Source organism: Lepidochelys kempii, chromosome 4, assembly GCF_965140285.1.
Source record: "Lepidochelys kempii isolate rLepKem1 chromosome 4, rLepKem1.hap1, whole genome shotgun sequence".
NCBI classification, from domain to species: Eukaryota; Metazoa; Chordata; order Testudines; family Cheloniidae; genus Lepidochelys; species Lepidochelys kempii.
This window is the reverse complement of record NC_136383.1, coordinates 13,390,623-13,409,183: the sequence shown is the minus strand read 5'-3', so window position 1 is coordinate 13,409,183 and position 18,561 is coordinate 13,390,623. Positions and strand designations below refer to the sequence as shown.

Genomic DNA, 18,561 nt, shown 5'->3' with positions numbered 1-18,561 from the left:
GCATGTCATAAAAACAGATTTTATATTTCCAAGATCACTGCTTTTATAATTTATGCTGAGGTAAGGGAGAAAATCCCTGGAAATACTCATTTTTAGGAGGGGGTTCACAAGACTTGACATTTTAGTGAAAGGGGTTCGTGGGTTGTTAAAGTTTGGGAACCACTGCCCTAGAGTACACAAGCAGTCACTGAGTCATGGAAGAAAAGGAGTACTTGTGGCACCTTAGAGACTAACCAATTTATTTGAGCATAAGCTTTCGTGAGCTACAGCTCACTTCATCGGATGCATACTGTGGAAAGTGTAGAAGATCTTATTATATACACGCAAAGCATGAAACAATACCTCCTCCCACCCCACTCTCCTGCTGGTAATAGCTTATCTAAAGTGGATCACTTTAGATAAGCTATTACCAGCAGGAGAGTGGGGTGGGAGGAGGTATTGTTTCATGCTTTGCGTGTATATAATAAGATCTTCTACACTTTCCACAGTATGCATCCGATGAAGTGAGCTGTAGCTCACGAAAGCTTATGCTCAAATAAATTGGTTAGTCGCTCAGCTGCCACAAGTACTCCTTTTCTTTTTGCGAATACAGACTAACAGGGCTGTTACTCTGAAATGAGTCATGGAAGGTGTCTTTTGCAGCCTCTGCCTCCCTCTTGTGGCTGATGTAGCTGTTAGTACTCTGTTTTGGATTTTTGGGGGGCGTGAAAGCTGCAGATTATTTTGACTTGACGTGAATGCTTGTTGTCCAGAGGGCAAAATGGTGCGGTGCCACTTTAACCATAATTATATGGCAGCCCTGCGAGTTTACAAAGCCAAATGCTTCAGGCTGCAAAAGGTGCCTTGGAGCTGTCTGAAGAATGAAAAGGACAGCTGCTCTCATGCCAAGGAACCGTCTTGCTAGGATTGTGCAGCAGGACTGAACAGGGCTACAGTTGAGTCTGGCGCTGAACATGCAGGTGGAGAGGGAACAGACAATGGTGTGTAGAATTATAGGTCCTGATTCATTGGTGCCTTGTGCTTCCTGTAGGCAAGTCCCTGCTGATGTGCACAACCATATGTGTATATGGCAACGGTGAGCTGTGTGCATAAAGTAGGCTCTGCCTTTAGGTGATTTGAATCCTAATATTTTAAAAAATTTCCTCCAGATGTTTCCCAATTTCTGTCTTCACATATCCAGCCTGCCCCAGGTTCTCAGTCTTGTAGAGGCAGCAGAGGAAACGGATGTAAGGGGAAAGCAATTATCCTCTAGTCCTTTGCCACTTCTCCAAGGTCTCTAGGGAAATGATCTTTGCTTCTCTCTACTTGGATACTTGCCTTTTATTTATTGTGTTAACAGTATAAATCCTTCATTTAAAAACCAAATTCCCCTCCCTTCATGAAGTTTATTGTCTCCCACAGTGCAGTGTTGTGGTGATGTCACACACACTGATGTCAATCAAATTGTGTTATGGACATGGTTGCTTAGTGAATGATTCACCATCTACTTCCTCCAGCAGACAGGCGTGTCAGCTCTGAACCACACTGGATGGGCACGGGCCCAACTTGCTTTTCCTGTGGCCATTTAATTCTTTTTTGGGGGTGGGGGGGTATTTTCTTCCTCATCTGGGGCCTGACTCAAAATCTACTGCAGTCAATGGGAGTCTTTTCACTGGGCTCAAGGGTTTTTTGACTGAGGCCTTAGTGCGGCTGAAAAGTACATTTTTATGCCCTAAAAGTTAGCCAAATCCAAGCTCGTGTTTGTCACGCCGACCAGCACGCGTCCAACAGAGGGACCGTGCCAAATGTCTCAGTACCATCTGCGTCTACTAATGTGCTGCAGCAGCTCCAAGAAAGTAATAACTCTTTTAACGGGCAACGATGCATCGCTTTTTGGTCCCGTCTTCCTCCAGCTCCGTCCCCACAACGTGTGAGCAATGAAGTCCTTGCGTGCCTGTGACCCCCTGCTAAACCCAGGGGAGGCAGGGCAGCCCACTGGAAGGCAGGTGCTGCTAATGTGTGAGGCCCAACTTCATCTTTTACGTTCTGGGTGGTGGCCTGGCCGCACTTTACCACTGTGCATGGGAAAATGGAGCATTTAAAAGACCACATGAGACCAAGAACACATTTTTATTATTTAAATGTTATGCCTGAATATCACACAGGAGGAGGTGCCTTGTGGACACGGATACAAATGCCCAGAGGAACCTGCACGTTGCTTGGAGCTCCAGCCTTGCCAAGCCAGTCACTGAATGGAGTCACAACCTCATGGCAGCCTGTTGCACTGTTCACCATGTTCCCATGAGGCTACTACATTCAGCTCCCATTACAACATCAAACCGTCATGCCATGATTGTTCAGTGCCTGGCCCTATTCTTGGTTGGTCCTTAGCCACTACTGTGATTAACATTAACATTAGTAATAATGGACAACAAATTAATCATCATTCCACTTCTTCCTTGCCTCAGGTTTTTTGGCTGCTGAGCTCATCAAGCCTAGGGACTCCAATACAGCAGAGCATGAGATGGTGGTTACTCTGGAAGAGAACAGGTGAGCATCTCCTATCACTGACCCTGTACAGGCTGCTTCACTAGATGGGCTGGCTATGTGTCCTGCGCAAACTAAAGGGTGGGAAGGGGTACTCAAAATGGGTACAAGTCCCACCCTGGGAGGCTTTTAAATTTAGACATTTAAATCCATTGTTTTTCCCAAAGGCGCTGAGAACCTGCAGCACTGACTGGTTGCGGACCACTGCAGCTAACCCCAGAGAGCACAATGTGTCTCTCCCTTAGGCGTTGTTCCACTGAGGTCAGTGGAGTTACACTGCTTATAAAACCACGGCAAGCAGAGAATCCAGCAGAATCCGCTCTTAGATACTGGGGTAAGACTGGTTTCCCAGTGTTAAGTTCTCTCTCCTTGGTTGTGTTACAGCAGTGCTTAGGAAGCCTGGTCACAGAGCAGGGCCCCATTGTGTTAGGTGCTGTACAAACGCAGAACAAAAAGACGGTCCCTAAGAGCTTACATGTGATGTTGTGAAGGAGTTGTGCTTTCTCTCATCACTGCATTCTACATTCCCTCCCCTACACCACACTCTGTGAATGGGAATTGTGGGAGCTACAAGGAGCTGGCCTGGAGGCAGATGGGGCTCAAGTACTGTACCCCAAAATACAAATTGATCTACAGCATGTAAGGGGAGGGGTTCCTAATCCCAGACCACACTACTTCATGAGATGTAAGGGTGAAGATTGGAGCATCTCAGCAGCTGTAAATCTCCACAGCTCAAGGAGAGTTGACAGAACTACCTCATGTTGAGCCAGTTCAGTCTGTCCCCAAGTCTCCCTTTTACTCTGTGAAGCGCAGCTGGCAGCAGTGACTGGAGGAGGAGGAATCCTCCATAGCTGTGAAGATGTGTTAATTACCATTGGTATGACACTGTTCTTCACATGGACTGACTCTCCTCTCTTTTCTTGCAGGCATAGTAACAAGTCAGACTTGTTTTATTCTGGGGAACAGGCTCTTATCTGAACAGTAGGTGATGTGCAAGGAAAACTTCAGGAGACTTAGCTGGCAAGGCAAGGCAGGCTAGCTGTAGAAGGGACACACCCGTGAAGGGCACTAACTCAGGGAAAACCAAGCTGGATACAGGTAGGCACTATTATTTAGCTCTTTGGATAGAGACGCTATTGTGTGGCAGCACCTCAGTGTAGGTCAATGGAGTTGTAGTGATATGCAGCAGCTGGGGATCTGGCCCATGGCCCTCTAATGCATTTACCTCATTTCTGGAACTGATCCTGTTTTGCTTTTTCTCTTACACCAAAGTGTTCAGTACCTTTAAATTAATAGATCGCTTCCATAATCTATGGGGAAGAGCACCCTGCCTGGTGAGGAATATGTAACTGCTTTGGATGACTTATGTTGTCATCTCTCCCTGTGGTATCTATTACTTTTCTTAACAGCTGGGTGTGAGGGGGAAAGTGAGTCAACACTATCCTTCCCTTTTCAAAATTCCTTGACAAAAACAAGTGGGGAAACTTTAAAGGTGTTTAACAAGAAAGTGGTTGGGTTTCTGTTTCAAACAGAAGAGCCCCTCTCTCTAGGCATATGGCCAACATAAGTAATTCAAAGGCTTGCACTTCATATAAAGAACCCAAATAAGTGTGTGCCCCTTACCAAACAGCAGCTCCTCAGCTGTATCATATCTTCTTCCCTAAGGGGCTGCTAATAGGTTTGTAACACAGGTGCTCAGCCTTTTGTGTGCATTACATAACACTTGCAAGGCAATCAAGTGAAAATAAAACACCACAGGCCCCACCTCATGAAGCACTCATGTTTCTGTGATAGTCTAAGCCAGGGCAGGCAACCTATGGTGCACACAAGCTTATTTTCAGCAGCACCCATGCTGCCTGGGTCCTGGCCACTGGTTGGGGGTTCTGCATTTTAATTTAATTTTAAATGAAGAGTTATTTACAATACTCATTTAGTTAACATTTTTAGAAGGTCTCTAAAATATATATTTTTTTACTGGCATGTGCCTAAATGAAGACTAGACCCACCACTTCTGAAAGATTGCCAACCCTTGGTCTAAGCTCATCTAGCTGCCTGAGCAGGGTGCAGGAGCCTGGCTGTATAACCATGTATACAAACTTAATTGAATCTCAACTCCTTGTGCACAGGACAGCAGTGAACTCACTGTGCCTTAGGCAGACTGTAGGCTTCAGGACTATGCAGGCAGGGAAGCAGTTCTGACCATACATTTTCAGAAGCCAAAGTTGGGTTCCTAACTACTATTTGATTTTAAAAATACTCACACCTGATTAACCCATCAGAGGGATTCAGAGCATGCAGCAGTGCATTAAGGAATGAGGCACAAATGGATTGGGGGCTAAGTAGCTTAACTTGTTTGGAAGGCATGGCCCTTATAAACTCCCTGGGTGAGACATCATCCAGTGGTGGCAGGGCCTTGATGCTTAAGCACATGCATAAATTTTATTCTCAAATGAGGGCTTGAGAGGGAGTTAAGTAAGGCCTAAGCCTCTAGCTGACCACCTGCCCAGAGGTGACTTTCAGCTGGGGTCACCTACTTCTACTGAAGTCACAGAGGCCATGATCCTGTTCCCATTGAAGTGAGGGCAAGGTGTGGCATCAGCAGCACAATGAGAATCTCTCATCCTATGCTTCATATAGATCACAGCCTGACCACACAGTGCTAGAAAATTGGGTTCATCTCTGCTAATCAGTAACAGTCACGTTTTACTAAAGTGGTAACAAAAATCTGTGGAAGAAATTAAATATTAATGGAGTCAGGCCTTAATCCAGCAATGGACTAACCCTGTGTTTAAACACTTCCTGGATTGAGGCCTGGTGTTCTAAACTTAATATATTTCAAATGTTTTCTATAGGTGGTTGCTTCTGAGCAAGTCTGTTCCAGGTACAGGGCTTTAACTCCACCCTCAGGTTCTCTCCCCATCTTCTACCACTCCTTCAGTAGGAGGAGAGTACAATTTCAGCCAGCTAAACTTAATACCAGGACTGGTAAACATTCATGACAATTTTGTACAGCTGATTTAAATATTTCCTTGATGTATAAGCACAAATCTACTTAATCAGATTGAAGAAAGGGTTGTTTTGTCACTCTAAATCCAGCCCTCTCTCTTGCAGCAGGAGTCCAAATCCTCTACTACTGCCAAAAAAACCTGTACTTCCGAAAAAGCACGTAAGCAAGTTTAGGAACGACAGTGGCTTTTATTCTTTAAACAAGAAAGGAGGCAATGTAAAATACTCTGCATTCCCTTTTTCACTCCACACTGAAATACGGCATTGATTTGTGGTCAGGAGCAATGAACAGCCACAGTTTGGCAGCAAGTGATTAAAAAAACCTCCCCACAATACACCTAAAACAACAATCATAATGAACAGAGCCACTGACACTAGAGGGCACTTGACTTACATGTGTAAACTAAGTTACAAGTTTACTTTTTGGCACTTTTCAAGCTCTTCGCTGTTGAATCTGCTTCTGAAGTAGACAAGTGAAAAAGTTTATGCACATGTCCCACAGCAAGACTACATAAAGCATGTAAAAACAGTTACTGGATGGGCTTCACATACTTAAATAGTCTTCTCCTCAAGCAGCAATCTGCATGGCTGGACTTCATAGGAAAAGATCTCATTTTGCACACGAAGAGGCAGAAGATCAGCTGAAAACAACTGAACAAATTCCATCAACCTGACAGTATCAAATAGCAGCTCTCTCTGCTCATGCCACTTCATACTTAAAAATAGTGATCCCTGTCCAAGGAACTGGTTTAAAATGCACAGGAGCGCACAGCTTTCAGAGTAGCCAGATCAGGATGTTTGTCAGCATTAAAGTCAGTTCTAGCTTAAGTCTACTACTCAGCAATCCTTTATTATTGCACACTCATTCTGTCCATAATCCATAAGCTTCTTATTTATCAAGAGCAGCGTGCAGGTGAAGGCAAAAGAAAAGTTCCCAATGTAATATCTGTGATAGCATCTAAGTTCTCTGTTCCACTTATTCTGTCTCTTTGTGGTAATGAAAATCCTGTAGAAGACATACTGGGAAGCAAACAGACCCTTAGAGCTACGCACTTCCCTGACCCACGCTTTAAAGAGCAAGGTGGAGATGATGGAAGAATGAGGTAACTCTTCTCCCAACAGGTGTGTACATGTCCCGCTGGCTCTTCTAATGCCCATTAGGAGAAAGGGAGTGGGGGCTTGGCAAGGTGACCATTACATAAAGAAGAAGCTACAGAAGGAAGAAGAAGAAAAAGTTCAGAATTCAACCGCAAAGGAAAAGAGAAAATGAAACATTTTAAAAGGAAGTAAGCTGTGAAGGGAAGAGAGCGTGCATATGTGTAGGGTTTAATATGCAGCAGGAGCGGTGCAAGGGGCTTGGCCTACCAAGCCCCTGTTTAGTGAACAGGGGAAGAGGAGCAAGGAATGGGGTTTTTAAAAAAGGTAAAAAGAACGCTCCCATTGTGAACCGCCTTAGCACAGCCCAAAAGCAATCAACCAAAGAACAAGAAATGTCTATGTCAACATCAAGCAAGTATAAAAACGTCACCCTTGGCATTCACACACGTCCACTTCTTTTTCACCCAACATCCAACAACCACAACAAAAGAAAATTACAAAGGCCACACAAAAACTAGAGTGTTTGGGTAAAAATATATTTCCCCTTTCCCGCTTTGTGTTGGCATTATTTCACATTTGCACCCCAGAGCACATACAAAAAAAGGAACTGAACTATAGTGGAAGGCTATGATTCATTTTGACATCAATAAGACATCTAAGAGGCATACATACATAATTCTGCATTAACACTGGCTGAAGGTATACAGTCATTTGGACAAAAACATGGGTTATTTTCAAAGAGCAAGGTAACAATGTTCTACACCTCTAGTTTAAGGCCATCAGCATATATTTAAAAATAAGTACACAAAATATTCCTACTGCTGTTCACAGCTTTATTTTCAGTTAGTTTAAAAAAAACAGCCTTCATATTTGTATAATCCCATACTGTCACACCCTGGCCCTTAGGGCCTCATAGATGATAGATACTGTAAATGCAGTTGGGCTCCTTGGAGAAAGGATGTGTGACAGGAATAAGCTGTTTCTGACACCTTGAGAATGGCAAATCAGAACATGATTCAAATGGACAGATTTGATAACACACACAAGACATTGCTGTATTCCGTCACAACAGTTTAAAAGTAGAATGAGAACTACTTGAAAAAAACCCATTGATTGTGTTAAATAAAATAAGGCTTTTTTTTTTTTAAAGACACAAATACAAAAGTCTTCTTGACAGGGTTATAATATACAAGGCAGCAAAAGGATAAGTAATCTTGTATTTAGGAAATCTCCCAGTAGCTAGGAACACAGAGTCTGGCTTGGCAGCTGAGAGGATGCATTCTGCAGATCAGTACCTTGGCCAGTTTTCAGTAGCTGGTTCAAATTCCAGCTTGGAGACACCACTGAGTGGAATACCTTGTAATTCCCCCTTTCCCATCAGCCACAAAGATGACATGTCACCCCATACTGAAAGATGACATGGATTTTGGTCCAATGGTAACCTTTGGTTTTGTTTTACAACTCTGGGCATGATTGGATATACTCAGGTCGCCATAGTTACTACTGAGGATAAGCACAGTCAAGGTTCTTATATAACAGAGTGGGATTTTCCAGAGCCCTCAGTGTTGGCCTAACTCTGCTCCTTAAAGCATGAAGGGGAGTTTCCCCATGGATTTAAAGAGGAGCAGTGACGCCAATATTGAGCACTCTTGAACAAACCCCTTTATAACCAAGGAGATGTTAAGTCAGTGGGAATCACGTGCCTAATCTGTGCTTTTGAAAGTCAACCCCCAATACTCACAACAGTGCATTTTGGAACAAGTATCACCCTTCCCAGGTGGCCAGTATGTCATTCAGACTTCGCCTATGGGTTTTACTCCACATCCAGGGAGTGCTTTAATGTGCAGATCTGCACTCTCCATTGTTTGTTCCTGCTCATTTATAACATCCTAAAAATGGACATCCCAGCACCTCTGGGAAATGCAGCATTATCAGTGACTAGTCATTGCTGTTTAAACATCGTACCATTTGCAGATCCTCACAAGCAAGATTTAGGGTTACGTAGCTGTCATCAAAAGCTAACGCTACCTTAAGCTGGAATTTTCAAATGAGTTAGGGGTCCCTAATAGCCAGTAGGAGCTGGTGCTTAACTCCCTTTGGCTCCTTTGAAAATCCCAGCTGAAGATGGTTATTGTTTAATAAAGTTTTTAAAAACCCCTCAGCATTGCCACTTGAATGAAAGTTGAGTTTTCTACATTTCAAAAGTGGGCAGAGAGGTCTCTTGCTGCTGTACTTACATGCAAAGGTGAAAGAAAGCACATCCAACTAGATTTGAGGGTATCACTTACTCCATGCAGAGCCAGGGACTACTGTGAAAAAAGGCATAGATACAGAAAGGAAAGAAGTGCAGCAGTAACAAGCTAAACATGGCCCAGGGATTTTTAAAAGTTAGTGTGCTATTGGGCAAAAAAAAAAAAAAAAAAAAATTAAATTTAAAATTTTATTCCCAGCTTCTCCAAAACGATGGTTTTTATTTTGTTTTTTGCTAAAAAGAGAAACAAACCAATCCCTCCCCCCAGCATTTAATACATTTGGCAACAGCTTTGTGTCCAAAATAAAAATACCTAGTCTCAGCTAATTTTCTCTGCCAAGCTTCCCTTGAAAGGGTTTTTAAACTGAACAGGAAAAACTAATGTTAAAATTAAGTTCTCTTACTTGGCACAAAAAACCCCACCTGTGTTAATTAAAAATAGGACACGCACAGACACAGCTGATGGAAACACACTACACAAGCTTTAAACTTGAGCATATTGCATGATCAAATGCAGCCCATGGTTAGGAAACTGGTTTCATGTGTTCAATACCAAGTGAGTTTATAAGGTTAAGCTGAAGCAAAACTGCAAGGATCTCTGATTTTTACTGCTATTTAACCTGGCTACTGCAACTGTCAGTCCTTCCAGTGATTGTGTTCACATGACAACTTAGCTTGAATTTCAAAAGTTTCTTCCCTGCTTTTCCTCTGCTTAAATTTATGCAGTTTGTCCAGCCACCCTTTCCCCTCCCTAAGGGCCATGTTTACGCCGGGGGGGGGGGGGGGGGAAGAGAACAAAACAACCCCCCACAAACCTGCCTTTGTGACTGTAGTTACATGACCCCTGTGCTTGGGTAGAAACAAGCAAAGTTGGAATGAGTGGGATCAGGTGAAGAGGGTTAATTTCAAGAGTGCTTTAAAGAAAAACAGGAGACTACCTAGCTAGGAGCAGAGGGAAAGCTGGCAGATCAGCAGCAGCAGAGAAAGAAATCCAGAAGTCAGAGAGTAAACATGGGTCGCCACTTCTTGGAATGTATCAGAAAGGAAAAGACTCTGTCCAAAAAGGAATGGCATAGAAAATACAAATTAAACAGTTAGGTCAATTTTCACACCAAGGACGCCCTAAAAAAAGGCCTGGCTTATGCTAGACGTTCAGTCACCGTTTTTTAATGCAAACTATTGTTTGCATCCCAAGCCTCAGCCGGCTGCGCAGAGCTGATCAGTGCATTGAGGTTGCCTTTGTCAAGCAAGATAGCTATATCTTAGCCCGGTAAAGAGAGCGAACAGCCTTATTCTCCACTTTAGGAGCCCAGAGAAACTGAAGTTAATGGAGTTTTAATTAACTCCTTTAATGGTTCACTGGCACTTACCAACAGAAGACACTATGTTCCAAGACTGATCCTGCAACCACATAAGCATGTGCAAAAATTTACTCCTATAAGGAGTCCTACTAAAGTCAATTGAACTATATTGCATGAGTAAAGTTACTTTTGTGCTTATGCATTTGCTGGATGGGGCCCTGCAGGAATCAACGAAGTGTGGAGGGGTGACACTTTTACTCAGGCAATCTGTGGAAAAAGTGTATTCAAGTTTTGGGATGGGATTCAGTCACCTGGTTAGTTTTTGATGGGGGACTCTTGATTTCAAAGCAATAGGGGAGGGGGAACCTCCTGTCTTGGGAATTTGCAGCTCCTTTTGATGCATACTGTACAGCTTTTAGTGATTAGCCACAACACTTAATAGAGAAGAGTTATTACAAAAATATTTAACCTGTTGGGTGAATTACAAAAAGCCAGGCCAAAAGTCATTATCCATAAGGTAAAAAAGTCATGCAAGAATAAAAGCATGCAAGGTCAGTTGCTCTTTTGTTACCTACACACACAAAAACCTAACAATGGGATTTCTAGTCTTACAAGTCAAGCTATCAAAGAAACACTCATTTAAGTGGACTTCTGGGTTTAGCAATACACTGGGGAGACTCTGGCTAAGTCTGCATTGATTTTATTCGCACTGAATAGTAACTCACTCATAACTTAGCCCCCAGATTTCCATGGGAGTACTCGTGCTATTCAGTGTGAGTAAAGGGAATCACAGTTTGGCCTGTTGAGAGCAGTGTGTGCAAACGAGTAACAGCAGCATTTAAGGCCTGATCCTGAAACCCTTCCAATGTCTTTAAGTGCCCTTGGATCAAGCCAATGACGCACAAGTCTTGCTCTCAATTCAAAGCCAAGTGGCAGGTCTGATCTATTGCTGCTGTCCTTACCAAAGAGAGAAATGGCATCAACTTTTCAAACAAGAACACACCTCTCCCCCCGCACACACTCAATTTCCAGATGCTCACTGCTTCACCCACCTTTCTCCCACCCACTCCATTATTAAATGAGTTAATAGTTATTTGTGTTTAAAACAAAAACAAAAACCAAACAGATGGCAGACACACGTTACTGCAAAAGCAGGTGAATGCAGGAACATCCTTGGCTTGCCAGGCTTTATGTGAAGCTTGCACTGCAAGTTAAAAAAACAAAAACAAAAAACATTAGAAATAATAGAAACCCAAAAGAAAAGAAAGAAAGATGGGAGAGCTGACACCAGCATTCTGCTTCGGTGGACGCCCATGCAAATGGATTATGAAATTAAAAAGGAGTGAAACAAACCTTAAAATTGGAGTCAATTCTATTCTATATGACAAGCAAAAGCAAAGAAAAACTGAGTGGAGAAAAACAAACCAACCACATAGTTAGTCCAAACTAGGTTACTGTTTGATAGTGACTTAGGCCAATATTTTCAGAAGTGGCTAGTGATTTTGCATGCCCAACCTAAGACATCTTAAAAGGGATTCTGAGAGCGGATGCTTCACATTTTCTGAAAACCAGGCCCCTTTAAGGCATCTCAAGTTGGGCACTTTAAGGTCAATCACCACTTTTGAAAATGTAGCCGACCGGTCTGATCCCGATCCCACTGAAATCAGCTAGAGTCTCTCTTCAGTGGGTGTCGTCCCAGGCCCCCATTGAACACCCTGCATGGTGTAGTTTAAGGACTTCTACCATGACTGAATACGGCCTAGTATATTTGCACCTGTTTGAAAATTCCTTTCATTAAAGGAAGAGAAGTTTCTTGTACTGTTTTACAAAGTGACTTTACATTAAAGAAGCCAAACAAAAGAGTTCCAACTCCTGTGCCTGTCTGAGAAATGGCAGGTAATACAATGCACACATCTAGGTACGCAGCTGACGACCTATTCAATGGAACAGGCAAGAGCCAAGAAGCATTTCACTGATCTTATTAAAAAGGACCCACTCTGGTTAGACATGTGCCATGACCACACTCGTTGCCAGCAAATGCCTCTGGAACATTTAGGTATGAAGAAATGCCAAGGCCACAACTAAGATTATGGGATCAGGATGGGATTTAGGCAAGCACTTAAGCACATGGCTGTACAGCACCTAGCACAGTGGGGCCTGGTCTACAAATAGGGCCCCTAGGTGCTGTGGTAATGAAAAAGTTAATATACCTCGAACTCCAAGGGGACTTATGCCCATGCTTAAGTGCTGTCCCCACTCAAAATTCTTTCCTCAATCAGGGCTATCAACATCAACAAAAGTTAGAAAAATGTCTGTGAACTGTAGATGTTCAATTCCACTCATGAATCCATCAGAAAAACCACAGTAAAAAGGAAGTAATAAGGACAGTGGTTTAGTCTCATGGGATGGGACCAAATTCTCTCCAGTGGAGTTAGGCCAGCAGAGAATTTGGCCCTGTTTCATCATTCTGGCTTGTGCAGAATTCTGATAAGTTCTCAGCGGTCCAAGTTACAGATGTGTAATTCCACCTTTAAAAAGAAGCAGTCCAATAAATTGCATTCTGGGGAAGCTACAAGGGAAATCCAGCAGAGAGCATTTCAGGAATTAGCCTGACTTCCACTGGTAATTGTATAAAACATCACAGTCATGCCACCACAGCTCAACGATAAGAATAAAAAACCTTACCTATTAAAACTGTAGCATTTCATTAGAGTGCAAGAGGAAATTTAAAGGTTTTAGGAACCAAGATATGCTACAATGCAGATGCATCCGCATTTTCCTTTCCAGCTTCTGTTACCAATTTGATCATCATAAAACAATTTGAGCAACTCCCAACAGCTGGTGTGGAATGATACGGAGAGCCGAGACTATTTTAAACATATTTACAAAGCAAAAGTGCATGTTCCTCATGACTGGATTTCTGTGGCGGAATAGAAACCATGTGATTTGTAATGGCAACTAGAAACATGATGTATATAATACACCAATTCCATGCAGGTGCCCGAAAAATTCACAGGAATAACTAGTAGCGAACATCTACTATTAAAAGTTACAAAACCAAACCTCACTGCGTATAGCTTCAGTCTGATACAGAAGAGATGAAGAAGCCTATTGCAGATTTTATATAAATATTAAGTTAGCAGCGCCATTTCAAAGATTTCCGAGTAGGAAAAGGTCATCAAAAGTTCCAAGTTACTTAGAAAAAAGACCATACTAGGGGAACACAATGTGGGAACAGCCATGCCAGGCAGGACCCTTGTTCCAGTCTATCCTATTTACTGAAAACGCACAAGGGAGAAATCTCAGCATTCTAGGAAGGTTACTGCCAGATATTATTAGTTCTGTGCTGATCTGCTTTTTGAATTATTTTAATTAAATGAGTTTCCAGTACACATGAAAATGCTGTATTTTCTCTATGGTCTTTGCGTAAGCTTTTAGAGACAGATTCTCAGCTAGAGTAAGCCAGCATGGCTCCATAGGAGCTACATTGATTTACATCAGGTGAGGAACTGGCCCTTCATTATTTTAAATGTCTTCATTGGGCATGACTTTCAGAGCACTGATCCAGCAGCAGAAACCAGAGACAGACACTCTGGCTTCTGCTGGTACAAGGACGAGAGCACGGTGCCGCTGCCCATTGTAGAAAAATATACTAGTGTACATGAAATAAAGTAGAAGCTCACTAGCTCGCTCTAGTCCTCTTATGAATAGTTGAAGTTAGTCAATTAGCAAGTAAGGTCTTACCCACACTTGAGAGTTAATTCAGATTAAGGTAGGATGGGAATTTAAAGCACACCAGCCATTCCTGAATAACTCCACGTGCAGACAAGCCCTAGGTGACCAAATAAAAAGCAAAAACTGCCACATCATTAATTGCACTTCAACCATTTTTCTTTTGTCAATGACAGCTCAGTGTTAGTTATTTATGACCGTATTTCATAGAATACCAGGAAATGCCCTATGCCATATGTATAATGCAAGACCTTGCTGGATCATTGGCTATTAAACGTTTGCTGAGGTCTGGAGACAACAAAGTTTTGTGTGTGTTACTCAGCTTCTACAGTATCACTCTCTTTATAGAGTATATGATTTCAGTAAAATGAATGTGTGTTTTTATCTCAGGCAACCTGGGAAGAAATCCCAGGGGAACCCTGCCCTATCTGAGAATGGCAGAGAGGAACTATGGGTACTTTCTACCCAAGACTGCCCTCAGAATAGGTTGTCCCATTCTGCTATACAGACAATCCATTCTTATTCTACTTCAGCTCTGTCAAACTTGTTTGGTTTCATTGCAAGTCCCCAGTCCCGAGACCGTTTGGGGTTTTTTAAAGCCAATAAAGGGAAAAATTCTGCCCTTGGATACATTCTGCCATTCGGAAGCCCCATAAGTATTTGAGAGTAGAATTTGCCTCACAAGTGTAAATACATAATAGTAGAAAATATAATGCCATTTATCTTTTGCTAGATGTATCAGTTGTGCTATCTTATGATGTTGAATTGATACTACGTGAATTAAATTAACCTGTAATTATAGGTACCATAGTTTAAAAAACAAAAAAAAACCCTTCCAAGTGTTCACTTTTTGGCACTAGGATGTTCCATGTCAAAATGACATGGCTGTTAAGCTTTTGGTTTTAAAGGTGTTTACAGCTATAACCGCAACCCTAAAGTATTTAGACTTAGGAACTATAGTTAAAGTATAAATGGGGAAGGGAAGTACAATTAGAGACACTCTTATTGGGCTCAGGAGAATAAGTCTGTGACCCGAGTGTCCCAAAGCTGGATCAGAATATACTTGAAAAAATCACAGATTAGACCTCTACTTTCTGACTGCTCTCTCAAACCAGCCAGAGGGATAAATTAAACTTTACGGTACCCTTTTAATGAAACATTAAAATCATCTCCCTGGCCCACCCCTTGGAGATATTTTATTTGATCAGTCTGGTAAAAAGCCCAGTTTCCAGTCTGATGATGGGGAAAAGCAAATACAGACATGCAACAGAAAAAAACCACACACACTGGAATAAGGCCACAAGGTTGTAGTGCGACAGCCCCTTACTTTTTCTTGTCCTTGTCTTTCTTGGTTTGTTGGGAACCAGCCTGTTGAGCCTGTGACTGTAGTAGCTGAGTGGCTGCCTTCTTCTTCTGGAAGTTGCTCAGCTCCTCCTCAAGCTCCTTCTTTTTGTCTTCCACTTTTTTCTTCTCTTCTTGGTGTGTCCGCTTGAGATGATCGAACTTTTCGTGGAGCTGCCCAGACAGGGAGGGGATGATGGAGTTGGAGGAGAGGGGGAGAGAATATTGCTTTTTGTTATTTGTGTGAATTACAGCACTTCCTACAGGGTTCCCACAGCTCTAGATGCTCTCCACAGACATAAAGCAGAACTATAGCAAAACTGCAGTGCCTGCCCTGAAGAGCTCCCAATCTAAGCCGGCACGCCGGCCAAAGGAAGTAGTCTATAACTGAAGTAGAGAAAGAAATAAGGGTCAGATTGAAAATCAGTGGGACTTACGAGCCTAAGTCCTGTTTCTAATGCATGAAGAAGCCTAAGTCATTGAGGCACTTTTGAAAATTTTGCCTGAGGTCACACAAGACAGCTGTGGTAGAGTTGGGAATTGAAGGCAGATCTTCCCAGTCCAGGGCCTTCACCACAAAACCAAGCTTTACTGATCTCAAAAAGAAATTTTCCTAAAGGGATTTTAAACAATCCTGGTATTCTACAAGGAGGAGCAAAGTATGGAGAGGTATCGCTGGGTGCTTATGTACTAGTTATTCTGCCAACGGGCTTCAGGGAAAGTTAGGATTTCACCTTTCGCTGCAGGAAAGCTACGTGTGAAGAGAACTGCCTTAAACATCTATTTCATTCACGTATTGACATGAATTTGAGATGACTGCACAAAAGACCCAAGCCAGCTAGCATTTCTCCTCCACCATATCTTCTGCCTTCCTGGGGACTGCTAGATAACTCATTCCCAATTCCAAGCACTGGGAAGGTTACAATGATGTGTCTTGTTCACTTTAATGAACAGACTCATACAATTTGTGTTTTCGTTTGTGTAGTGACAAACTGTTGTACATTGGTGACCAGCAAAACTGCTACGTGACCACCTGATGAAAAGCCCTCCAGAAACACTCTCATGCTCTCGGAACATTCACAGGTGTCTGAGCACTTACATGCTCAGGGCTTGATTCTCCTCTGCCCAGCACCATGTTGGGACAGCTACATTTGCACAAAGCGAGTAGACAGTGGGTGCAAAACGCTACCACTCTGACCCGGTGGCATGTTACACCCCCTTTGCAGAGATATAATGGGACGACAAGGTGCAGGGAGGCAGGAAATCGGTCTTAGAGCAACTCCTGTTGAAATGGCCCTCTTGGAATTATGACAGTTCAGCTGTGCCCTTTGGGGCTGCACTCTGAAAAACCCCGACTCTGCAGTGGGGGGTGGCAGTCCAGAGAACAGTGCTGAGCTGCTGAAAGGCTCTATGCAGCAGCCAGGTTTCAAAGAACTGTAATGTTGAAACGTGGCCCCTTCAAAGACAGATAGTCTGTAGCGCTGGGTGCCATCCTGCAAAGCCATCAGCTCCCCAGACTGCAGCTGTCCCCAGTATTTTGGGCGAAGGGGAACCACTGAGCTGTATGACCTAGCAAGTATGCGCCTTTCATTGGGCAGGAAGGATTCCCATCTGCAGAGCCAGCATGACGTGGTGGCTGGGGTTTTATCAAGAAGCCTGAGGGAGTTCTCTGTGCCTATGGTATTTATCTGCTGCCCCCCTTCCCCTCATCTGAACCCCTCACAATCTTCAATGTCTGTATCTTCATAACACCCCTGAGAAGCCGGGAAGCGCTATTATCCCCACTGTCCAAATGGGGGAACTGAGGCACAGGGACCTTAGGTCAGGTGTTTAAAAAAGTGTTTAGGTATCTAACTCCCATTGAAAATCAATGTAGGTGCCTGGACACCTTTAAAAATCTGGCCCTAAGGGTCTTGCCCTAGGTCCCACAGGAAGTCTACGGCAGAGCAAGGACTTGAACCCAGGTCTCCCAACACCTAGGCACATGTCCTAACAAGTGGGCCATCCTTTCTCTCAGACTACCAGTGGGATCCAAATGTCAGAATCCTTTAGACCCCTTTCAAGCTCCCAGCGTAAACCCCCGCACTAATCCTTTTGGTTAGAAATCACTCACATCTTTCTCCGCTTCTTTCAACTCTGCTTCTTTCTCCTTCACTCTCATGACAAACATCTGTCTCATTTCTTCCTCCTTCTTCTGCAGCTCACCCAGGAATTCATTCCTCTTCGCTTCATAGGTCTCTTGGAGACTATTAAAAATACACAAGGGAAAACACAGTCAAGATTACGCTTCGTGCATGGACCAGAGATATTCACCCAGGCTTTGGGCCTCTTGGCATGTCACCCCTCACTCAGCATCGCCATGAAATTTCAGAGAAGAGACCTGATCGCATTGTCCGAATCTCCATTCCCGTTTTCTGGAAGGCCGCAGTTTGGGAAGTTATATAAAAGGCTTTCAGAGTCTGCAAGTCACTTAACAGGCAGCAAGAGTGACTCCGCTTCAAAACCAGCTACTGCATATGCATTTACTGCAATTCAGCAGCTAACACAGCCTTCCACGCCTGATCAGTTATACATTTCTGTCTGCTCCCAATCTGCTTGCCTCATCTTCTGTTTGTCCTGCATCTAGCCTACATAGGATCCAGGGTTAACAGAACACAGATTCTGGGCTGGTATGTTTGGTAAAACACTATTATTCTTCCTCTGAATCACCATCTTTTACAGCTTTAATTTCTTCATTCCTCCATCAACACAAAGGAATCTGTTTCTTGACACTGATTTACTACCCAACGAGGAGATGCTGCAGCAGACCTCTGGGGGATAAAATGGGCCAACACACACGTACACAAAGAGCTGCGATTTTTAGAGTCGCTCAGGGGATTTGGAAGCCAAATTCCCATTTATTTTATTCCTTTGGTGGCTTTGAAAATCTCAGTCAAAAGGATAGCTGGAGTTTGCCAGCAACTCTTTTCCCAGGTTGCATTCCTGAGAACAAACAATCCCAATTAAAGCTCCATTGATATGGATTTTGTGTTTACACCCAGGCTACTTTCTATGCGTAGGCACAATGAGGATAATTAAAACTGACAGGTTTCAGAGTAACAGCCGTGTTAGTCTGTATTCGCAAAAAGAAAAGGAGTACTTGTGGCACCTTAGAGACTAACCAATTTATTAGAGCATAAGCTTTCGTGAGCTACAGCTCACTTCCTCAGATGCATATCGTGGAAACTGCAGCAGGCTTTATATATACACAGAGAATATGAAACAATACCTCCTCCCACCCCACTGTCCTGCTGGTAATAGCTTATC

At 43.1% G+C, this 18,561-nt stretch overlaps 1 protein-coding gene and 1 long non-coding RNA gene across 7 annotated transcripts in view; one reads left to right on the top strand and one right to left on the bottom strand.

The window, feature by feature from the left end:
- The first annotated feature begins 1,195 nt into the window (after window positions 1–1,195).
- Window positions 1,196–9,667, top strand: LOC140910153 (uncharacterized). Of its 3 annotated transcripts, none has more exons than XR_013635651.1 (4): window positions 1,197–2,529; window positions 2,694–2,860; window positions 3,453–3,624; window positions 5,641–9,667. It is a non-coding gene; the product is annotated as an uncharacterized LOC140910153 (long non-coding RNA). The 3 variants fall into 3 exon arrangements; XR_013635650.1 differs by having other exon boundaries at window positions 5,638–9,667; XR_012158430.1 differs by having other exon boundaries at window positions 1,196–2,529; window positions 3,453–9,667.
- Window positions 5,702–18,561, bottom strand: part of SEPTIN11 (septin 11) — a 74,264-nt gene continuing 61,404 nt past the window's right edge. Inside the window, exons 8-11 of one of the 4 annotated variants that reach the window (XM_073340439.1) lie at window positions 17,369–17,501; window positions 15,242–15,429; window positions 8,868–8,939; window positions 5,702–6,742 (exon numbers count right to left, since the gene is read on the bottom strand). In XM_073340439.1, the coding sequence (XP_073196540.1) occupies window positions 8,915–8,939; window positions 15,242–15,429; window positions 17,369–17,501 (346 nt within the window). In that variant the 3' untranslated portion in view covers window positions 5,702–6,742; window positions 8,868–8,914. Of the gene's footprint in view, window positions 6,743–7,145; window positions 11,387–15,241; window positions 15,430–17,368; window positions 17,502–18,561 lie in introns of those variants that run through there. The other 3 variants (XM_073340441.2, XM_073340438.1, XM_073340440.2) reach the window with 3 other exon arrangements.